General features: G+C 44.0%; 1 protein-coding gene across 1 annotated transcript; it reads right to left on the bottom strand.

Moving 5' to 3' along the window:
* Nucleotides 1–3,407: 3,407 nt before the first annotated feature.
* Nucleotides 3,408–8,891, bottom strand: LOC148378536 (janus kinase and microtubule-interacting protein 3-like). The gene is made up of 3 exons (XM_088367862.1): nucleotides 8,659–8,891; nucleotides 8,301–8,602; nucleotides 3,408–3,411 (listed from the first exon to the last, which is right to left on the bottom strand). Exons 1-3 carry the CDS (start codon nucleotides 8,731–8,733, stop codon nucleotides 3,408–3,410), a joined length of 381 nt encoding a protein of 126 aa, XP_088223988.1. The 5' UTR covers nucleotides 8,734–8,891.
* Between the last annotated feature and the right edge of the window lie 921 nt (nucleotides 8,892–9,812).

Raw genomic sequence — 9,812 nt, forward strand, 5'->3', positions numbered from 1 at the left:
GGTGTTGTTCAGTGCGGCATGGTGTTGTTCAGTGCGGCATGGTGTTGTTCAGTGCAGGATGGTGTTGTTCAGTGCAGGATGGTGTTGTTCAATGCGGCATAATGTTGTCCAGTGCGCCATAATGTTGTTCAGTGCGGCATGGTGTTGTTTAGTGCGGGATGGTGTTGTTCAGTGCAGGATGGTGTTGTTCAGTGCGGCATGGTGTTGTTCAGTGCGGCATGGTGTTGTTCAGTGCAGGATGGTGTTGTTCAATGCGGGATGGTGTTGTTCAGTGCGGGATGGTGTTGTTCAGTGCAGGATGGTGTTGTTCAGTGCGGCATGGTGTTGTTCAATGCGGCATGGTGTTGTTCAGTGCAGGATGGTGTTGTTCAGTGCGGCATGGTGTTGTTCAATGCGGCATGGTGTTGTTCAATGCGGCATGGTGTTGTTCAGTGCGGCATGGTGTTGTTCAGTGCGGCATGGTGTTGTTCAGTGCAGCGTAATGTTGTTCAGTGCGGCATGGTGTTGTTCAGTGCGGAATGGTGTTGTTCAGTGCGGCATGGTGTTGTTCAGTGCAGGATGGTGTTGTTCAGTGCGGCATGGTGTTGCTCAGTGCGGCATGGTGTTGTTCAGTGCGGGATGGTGTTGTTCATTGCGGCATGGTGTTGTTCAGTGCGGCATGGTGTTGTTCAGTGCGGCATGGTGTTGTTCAGTGCGGCATAATGTTGTTCAGTGCGCCATAATGTTGTTCAGTGCGGCATGGTGTTGTTCAGTGCGGGATGGTGTTGTTCAGTGCAGGATGGTGTTGTTCAGTGCGGCATGGTGTTGTTCAGTGCGGCATAATGTTGTTCAGTGCGGCATAATGTTGTTCAGTGCGGCATAATGTTGTTCAGTGCGGGATGGTGTTGTTCATTGCGGCATGGTGTTGTTCAGTGCGGCATGGTGTTGTTCAGTGCGGCATGGTGTTGTTCAGTGCGGGATGGTGTTGTTCAGTGCAGGATGGTGTTGTTCAGTGCGGCATGGTGTTGTTCAGTGCGGCATGGTGTTGTTCATTTCGGCATAATGTTGTTCAGTGCGGCATAATGTTGTTTAGTGCGGCATGGTGTTGTTCAGTGCGGGATGGTGTTGTTCAGTGCGTTATAATGTTGTTCAGTGCGGCATGGTGTTGTTCAGTGCGGCATGGTGTTGTTCAGTGCGGCATGGTGTTGTTCAGTGCGGCATAATGTTGTTCAGTGCGGCATAATGTTGTTCAGTGCGGCATGGTGTTGTTCAGTGCGGGATGGTGTTGTTCAGTGCGGGATGGTGTTGTTCAGTGCGGCATGGTGTTCAATGCGGAATGGTGTTGTTCAGTGCAGGATGGTGTTGTTCAGTGCGGCATGGTGTTGTTCAGTGCGGCATAATGTTGTTCAGTGCGGCATGGTGTTGTTCAGTGCGGCATGGTGTTGTTCAGTGCGGCATGGTGTTGTTCAGTGCGGCATAATGTTGTTCAGTGCGGCATGGTGTTGTTCAGTGCGGCATGGTGTTGTTCAGTGCGGCATAATGTTCAGTGCGGCATAATGTTGTTCAGTGCGGCATGGTGTTGTTCAGTGCGGGATGGTGTTGTTCAGTGCAGGATGGTGTTGTTCAGTGCGGCATGGTGTTCAGTGCGGGATGGTGTCTTTCAGTGCGGCATGGTGTCGTTCAGTGCGGCATGGTGTCTTTCAGTGCGGCATGGTGTCGTTCAGTGAGGCATGGTGTTGTTCAGTGCGGCATGGTGTTGTTTAGTGCGGCATGGTGTTGTTCAGTGCGGGATGGTGTTGTTCAGTGTGGCATGGTGTTCAGTGCGGCATGGTGTTGTTCAGTGCGGTATCGTGTTGTTCAGTGCGGTATCGTGTTTCTCAGTGCGGTATCGTGTTGTTCAGTGCAGTATCGTTGTGTTGTTCGTATTGTGTTTAACACTTAGCCTCTAACACTTAGCCTCTAACACTTAGCCTCTAGCATCTAGAAGGTAAATAAATAGGAAGGAAGGACTCACCGGTGACGTCTTCGCCCACGTCCAAGCGTTGTACTTTGTATTTTCATCCTTCTGACAGTGGAAAACATAGCCAACAAACACCGTGGAACCTAAACGAATGAAAGAAAACTATCATTTGGCCACAACCAACATTCACAGATACAACACAATGTGACGTGCGGGGTTGAGGTTAAAGGTTGAGTGAAGGGCCCTCGTTTTAAACTACTTTTTTGAAAAGGATTGGGAACAAGTAAGACGTATTTAATTTATTTAATGGGAAGTAGTAAGAGCTATTGAATTTAATCTATGTATTATATTCTATTGTATTGTATTCTGTTGTATTCTTTTGGATTGTATTCACACTAACCCCACTAAAACTTCAGCCCACAAAAACTCGCCTCTGGCGCCTAGCCTCTGGCACTTAGCCTCTAACACTTAGCCTTTAACACTTAGCCTTTAACACTTAGCCTTTAACACTTAGCCTAGAAGGTGAATAAATAGGGTTAAAGGTTGAGTGAAGGGACCTCGTTTTAAACTACTTTTTTGTAAAAGAGTGGGAACAAGTAAGACGTATTTAATTTATTTAATGGGAAGTAGTAAGACTTATTAAATTTATTTAATCTACTTTTCTTCCCAGGCAAAATTTGATGTGCTGCAATTCCAAATTTCCAAAGTGAATGAAGGAATGAAGTCCTTTAAATTATGATTTTGTATAAATACTAGGCATTAACACAAAATCGACGGCACAAAATGGGCAGACTTTACTTGTTTGAAAAGGACTGGTTACAAGACAGACTTTTTTAATTTATTTAATGGGAAGAAGACTTATTTAGTTTAATTGATCTATTTTTGTTCCCTGGCAAAATTCGATTTGCTGCAATTCCAAATTTCCAAAGTGAATGAAGGAAAGAAGTCGTTTAAATTATGATTTTGTTTAAATACTAGGCATAGACACAAAATCTACGGCACAAAATGGGCAGACTTTACTTGTTTGAAGAGGACTGGTTACAAGACAGACTTTTCTGATTTATTTAATGGGAAGAAGACTTATTTAGTTTATTTAATCTATTTTTGTTCCCTGGCAAAATTGGATTTGCTGAAATTGTATTTTGCCAAATCTTGCCTTGAGACCTGATAGGAAGTATTAAACGCTTAGTTAAATCAATACAAGTTGGTAATAAGAGCGAGTAATGTTGGTTGAACCGATGAATGAAGGTTGAAAGCAATTTAAATTATGACTTTGTATAAATACTAGATATTAACAGAACATCTACTGCGCGAAATGGGCAGAGTTTACTTGTTTGAGAAGGAGTGGCTTATTCAAAACTAAGATTTATTTAATCTGTTTGTTCCCAGGCAAAATTGGATGTGATGCAATTCCAAATTTCACCACATGATGGTGCCCAATTTTGACTTCATAGGACATATTAAACACTTAGCTTGTTATTATGTTCAAGGTAATCAGATTTGTTTATTATTCTAATGGCCTCTTCAAAACTATTCTGGATTACTACTTTGGATCTATTCTACATTACTTGGCAACAACATACTCTGTAACAGATTAGGCAGTATAATCATATCTGTTAACTTGAGAGTGCCCACACTCAATCTACTTATCGTGATGTGTTAAATCAATTACTGTTAGACATTATTTGTCTGATAATCTACCAAATCTTTGAATTGAAGAATTTGTGATTTAATTAATAGCTTGTTGTTATGTTAAGGGTAATCAGACTTGTATATAATTCTAATGGCCTTCTTTTGAAAACTATTCTGAATTACAACTTTGGATCTTATATTACTTTGCAACAATCTACTCCGTGACAGATTAGGCAGTATAATCACATATGTTAACTTCAGTGCCCACACTGTATTTATTTATGGTTATTTGTTAAATCAAGTACTGTTAGACATGAAATAGGAAGTGTTTAACATAAATGTTATGGCTACTCACCATTGTAGCTCGCTCCTGGTCAATGATACGAGCCTCTTCTTGCAGTGGAAAACTTGCAGCCAACAAACACCGTGGAACCTAAAGGAATGAAATTAAACATTAACATTTCGCCTCGACCAATTTTCACACGTACAACGCAACGCGGCTACACTTCTGCTATTACAAACGTAAATCTCCTTAAACACAATGAGTGTTACTTACCGTGTACGCTCTAGACGGTCCAGTTGCAAGCAGAAAATAAAGATATTTCTGTTGATAATCGTCGCTGCTCAGTGGCTCACGGCCATCGCGCCAACAGATTTGAATTTTGGCGGAGGTTCGGGCAATTACGTCATATCCACGGCACATGACTGCGACGTAATACCCGCTTATCTGAAACGGCAGTTAAAAGTAGAGTTACATCAAGTTTTCTTGGAACCTAAACGAATGAAAGAAAACTATCATTTGGCCACAACCAACATTCACAGATACAACACAACGTGCGGGGTTGGGGTTAAAGATTGAGTGAAGGGCCCTCGTTTTAAACTACTGTTTTGAAAAGGAGTGGGAACAAGTAAGACGTATTTAATTTATTTAATGGGAAGTAGTAAGACTTATTAAATTTATTTAATCTACTTTTCTTCCCAGGCAAAATTTGATGTGCTGCAATTCCAAATTTCCAAAGTGAATGAAGGAATGAAGTCCTTTAAATTATGATTTTGTATAAATACTAGGCATTAACACAAAATCGACGGCACAAAATGGGCAGACTTTACTTGTTTGAAAAGGACTGGTTACAAGACAGACTTTTTTAATTTATTTAATGGGAAGAAGACTTATTTAGTTTAATTGATCTATTTTTGTTCCCTGCCAAAATTCGATTTGCTGCAATTCCAAATTTCCAAAGTGAATGAAGGAAAGAAGTCGTTTAAATTATGATTTTGTTTAAATACTAGGCATAGACACAAAATCTACGGCACAAAATGGGCAGACTTTACTTGTTTGAAGAGGACTGGTTACAAGACAGACTTTTCTGATTTATTTAATGGGAAGAGGACTTATTTAGTTTATTTAATCTATTTTTGTTCCCTGGCAAAATTGGATTTGCTGAAATTGTATTTTGCCAAATCTCGATTTGAGACCTGATAGGAAGTATTAAACGCTTAGTTAAATCAATACAAGTTGGTAATAAGAGCGAGTAATGTTGGTTGAACCGATGAATGAAGGTTGAAAGCAATTTAAATTATGACTTTGTATAAATACTAGATATTAACAGAACATCTACTGCGCAAAATGGGCAGAGTTTACTTGTTTGAGAAGGAGTGGCTTATTCAAAACTAAGATTTATGTAATCTGTTTGTTCCCAGGCAAAATTGGATGTGATGCAATTCCAAATTTCACCACATGATGGTGCCCAATTTTGACTTCATAGGACATATTAAACACTTAGCTTGTTATTATGTTCAAGGTAATCAGATTTGTTTATCATTCTAATGGCCTCTTCAAAACTATTCTGGATTACTACTTTGGATCTATTCTACATTACTTGGCAACAACATACTCTGTAACAGATTAGGCAGTATAATCACATATGTTAACTTGAGAGTGCCCACACTCAATCTACTTATCGTGATGTGTTAAATCAATTACTGTTAGACATTATTTGTCTGATAATCTACCAAATCTTTGAATTGAAGAATTTGTGATTTAATTAATAGCTTGTTCAGGGTAATCAGACTTGTATATAATTCTAATGGCCTTCTTTTGAAAACTATTCTGAATTACAACTTTGGATCTTATATTACTTTGCAACAATCTACTCGGTGACAGATTAGGCAGTATAATCACATATGTTAACTTCAGTGCCCACACTGTATTTATTTATGGTTATTTGTTAAATCAAGTACTGTTAGACATGAAATAGGAAGTGTTTAACATAAATGTTATGGCTACTCACCATTGTAGCTCGCTCCTGGTCAATGATATGAGCCTCTTCTTGCAGTGGAAAACTTGCAGCCAACAAACACCGTGGAACCTAAAGGAATGAAATTAAACATTAACATTTCGCCCGGACCAACATTCACACGTACAACGCAACGCGGCTACACTTCTGCTATTACAAACGTAAATCTCCTTAAACACAACGAGTGTTACTTACCGTGTACGCTCTAGGCAAAATTGGATGTGATGCAATTCCAAATCTATCTGAAACGGCAGTTAAAAGTAGAGTTACATCAAGTTTTCTTTTTTAATCAACACAATCATTTACAACCGTTGACCAGAAAGAATCGTCGAAATTCGACGTCCCCCACAAACGCCACGCTCACTAGCTTTTCAGGGCAACAAAAGTACTTCTTTTTAAAAACGATGAGTTGTACTTACCGTGTACGCTCTGGACGGTCCAGTTGCAAGCAGAAAATAAAAATATTTCTCTTGTTAGTCGTATGTTACCATCCGCTGTGTCTTTGTCAACATCGCCGCCATTTTCCTACTTCCTGCTGCGAGCCACGCCCACGGATTTAAATTTGGGCGGAAGCTCTTTCCATTGGCGTCGTTTTCGCGTATAGCAAATCCGATTGGTTGGGAAGGGGGCACGGTTATGCAGCCGAGGAGTCCTGTGATCGGTGGGATGTAAAGTAGGCGTCGACGTCACGTCCGCGTCACGTGACCACGACGTGGCAGACGTCAAATAGCAACCGCTGTTTTGTTTAGTAGACTTACAGTTGTTATGCATTGACATAATGGCGCACACACCAAATAGATTTAAATAAATTAAATAATTCTTCTGCCCACTCTCTTTTAAACAAGTTAACTCTCCCCGCGGATTTGAATTCCGGCGAAAGTTACGCCCATCGACGTCACGTATGTCACGTGACCACGACGTGGCAGATGTCATATAGCAACCGCTGTTTTGTTTAGTAGATTTACAGTTGTTATGCATTGGCATAATGGTGTGCACTCAAAATAGATTTAAATAAATTAAATATTTCTTCTGCCTACTCCCTTTTAAACAAGTTAACTCTGCCCACGTCCATTGACGTCTTGTCTGCGTCACGTGACCACGACGTAGCGACGTCATATAGTAACCGCTGTTTTGACCAGTAGACTTAGTTATTATGCGTTGACATAATGGCGCACTGGTTAGCATGGCCACCTCTTAAGCATGATGATGCGGGTTCGACGCCTGATCAATGTTAGCATGGAGTGAGCTGAAGTGCATGGCGCTGAAGATTTGAATCTTTGAAATGCGCTGAGGTCTGACATATCAGGCAGAATGGTTTGCCATCACGTTCAACAAAAAATAGAAACTTTCCCACTCTGATTAAAACGTCCTGTGTTCATCTACGTATTTTCGTTTTGCTGTGCATCTTTTCCCTGCCATTTCGAGAGCCCAATTGACACTCATAGTTTAAAGAAATGTGTTTGCCCATCCTACTTTGTGGAATTTCACCACATGCGCTTTTGACCAAAATACCAAATTGAACTCAAGTGAAGCCAACACGCACAACCCCCCCCCCCCCCCACCCCCCCCCCCACACACACACACACACAAATGTTGATATGAACATAAAAGAGCCGCATGCGGTTCGGGAGTTGCGGCTTGGCCAAACCTGTACTATACAACTTTATTTGTATAAAATTTTCACAACAGCTGTCACACAAACAAAGCGGGAAAAACCGAAGACGTGCGTGTTCCGCCCACGCTGGATTTATTTGCACCTTTGAAAAGACATCGTATTGCCGCAGATGTGGCAAAGAGTACTTTTGGGCATCTGAGACGGAAGGATGTCCAAAGCATCACGTCACCTGCTCTGGTAGGCATGGTGGTGGGACGTTGAGGTCAACCGCTTTGGGGTTGGCTGACTCTTTGATCGCAGGATGCCACACACTTGAAGACAGAAGCAGAAAAGCAGAGCTAAATGCAAAATGTACTCACCGGTGACTCCAATTTTTTTCCCCCCTGAAGAAACAGCTGGACGGGTGGCCCCGGCTGGCCAGTGGGACTCTTGTTATTCTGACCCTTTTTAGTGCGCGTTTGGGGCAACAACCGTTTTTTGTGGCGCTCTCTTCTGGTTCAAAAGTGCCCTGCATGTGAATTTGCTTTTCCTGCCTTCTGATTGGATGAGCGCCGGTGTGACGCGGTGCCTCTGTCACCGTGGCGGGGGGTATACGTTGGCATCGGAGCGTCTGCCAACGTCTGAGACCGGCTGGCAGTGTATCGGAGGTGTCGAGTGCGGTGCCGCTGGAGCTCACTCACCAGCTGGTGTTAGGGCCACAGAATGAAGGCCAAGGAGAAGAATAGAAAGAGAAACAGAAACTTCTCCTCCAATTGTTTGATTTGTCTCTTCTGAGCTTCGATGAATTCTTTCAGCTCTTTGTTCCTCTAGGACGGACAAATGGAAAGTGGCATTCAAAAGCCAGTAAGCGTGCAAGTAAGTGCCGGGCTGGCTTTGGGCCCTTACCTGTTGCGCGCTGTGCAGCAGATCCATTCTCTCTTGGAGGATGCAAGCGTCGCGCTCCCTCAACTCGCACATCAGGGCTCGCTTCCATTGGTCCACGGCGCTCCTAAGCTCTTCTCTCTGATCCGCCGTCAGCACGTCATTCACGCCAGCGTGGCTGGCTTTTTCGCCGTCCGTGGCGGGGCAGTCCCGCTGCGGTAGCGCCTCGTACAACATGGCCTCCAGCTCCAGGATCCTCTGGGCCGCAATCCTCGTCCATCAGTGGTCCGGCGGGAGATTTGAGGGCGGCTTACATTATGAGCCTGGTCCATGGAACACTTCCTGAAGTCCAACTCTTCATCCAGGTAGCCCTTCTGCTTGCAGAACATATCCTAGCACAGCTCAAGGTCAGAATTGTTGGGGCACATTGCCGGAGTTCCCCTTGGCTGATGTCGCGTGTCTGTCTACCTTCTCACTTTCAATGTCCAACATCTTCTGTTGAAGTGCTGACTTGGTCACTTTGATGTATTCTAACCACTGAGGAAAGGCTGCTGTCACATAAGCAGAATGCGAGAGCGTGCGTGGACGTGCGCGTTACCTTCTCGGCTAGGGTGAGAAGGGTCCTGGCGTGAATCACGACCACCTGCTCCTCGTTGGTGAGATTCTGCAAGAGCCCAAAGGCACAGCGTCAACAAGCTTCTTTCAGCGCAAAGCCTTCCAAAAGTCACATTTGAGCCGCCGAGTCTCGTGGAGTGCGAACATAAGGAGTTCGACATACACTTACGGCGTTATAGCCCAGGATGTCCAGCTTCTTCATCAGATCACTGATGACGATGTCCGGGGGAAAGGCGCAAGGAGCAATGTAAGGTGTTCTGGGACCTCGGGTTAAGGTTAGGGTTGCGAGGGACGCCTTACGTACGCTCACGCCCTCGGCCTCGCAGTAGATCTGCAAAGGGCTGAGGCCGTCTGGGAAACGGACTTGCAGAAACTTCAAGACGGGGGAGCGCCACTCCCTCTCCTGAAAGGCAGAGGCATGCATCCGTCCGTCCGTCCGTCCGTCCGTCCGTCACATCTCTGGCCTCAACACGCTTGTGCGAGTCTTCCCACCTCCAGCTCCAGGATGCGGAACTCAAGCAGTTCGTTTTGGTCTCGGATATCCTGGATGTGCTCTTTCAGACGCGCTTCTTCCGCCTCCATCCGCCTGACCTGAAAAGACAGTCAGACCTCATCTGCGGGGCTTCCCGACAGGTGTGACGCCAAGCGACTCCGCCCAGCGCCTTTCTTTCCGTCACCTTTTCGGCCAACTGCTGATTGCTCTGACGCAGCAGCTGCTTCTCCTCCACCCACTTGACATTCTAGAAGAGACAAACGCGTGGACAGCTTTGGAATGTTGTGTCATTTTCATCCACAAATTCTTTGGTTGACTGGAAAATGACATTTGCTTTTCTCCGCATTTTCCCAGCCACGT

This window comes from Syngnathus floridae, unplaced genomic scaffold (assembly GCF_059516105.1).
Source record: "Syngnathus floridae isolate MCC-2025c unplaced genomic scaffold, RoL_Sflo_1.0 HiC_scaffold_39, whole genome shotgun sequence".
Taxonomy (NCBI): domain Eukaryota; kingdom Metazoa; phylum Chordata; class Actinopteri; order Syngnathiformes; family Syngnathidae; genus Syngnathus; species Syngnathus floridae.

Excerpts from the sequence above, each read along its gene's own strand:
- LOC148378536 (XM_088367862.1), bottom strand. The coding sequence starts at position 8,733 with ATGTTCTGCAAGCAGAAGGGCTACCTGGATGAAGAGTTGGACTTCAGG. Across the intron at positions 8,603-8,658 it reads CCATGGACCAGGCTCATAAT|AGGATCCTGGAGCTGGAGGC; the intron begins GTAAGCCGCCCT and ends ATTGCGGCCCAG.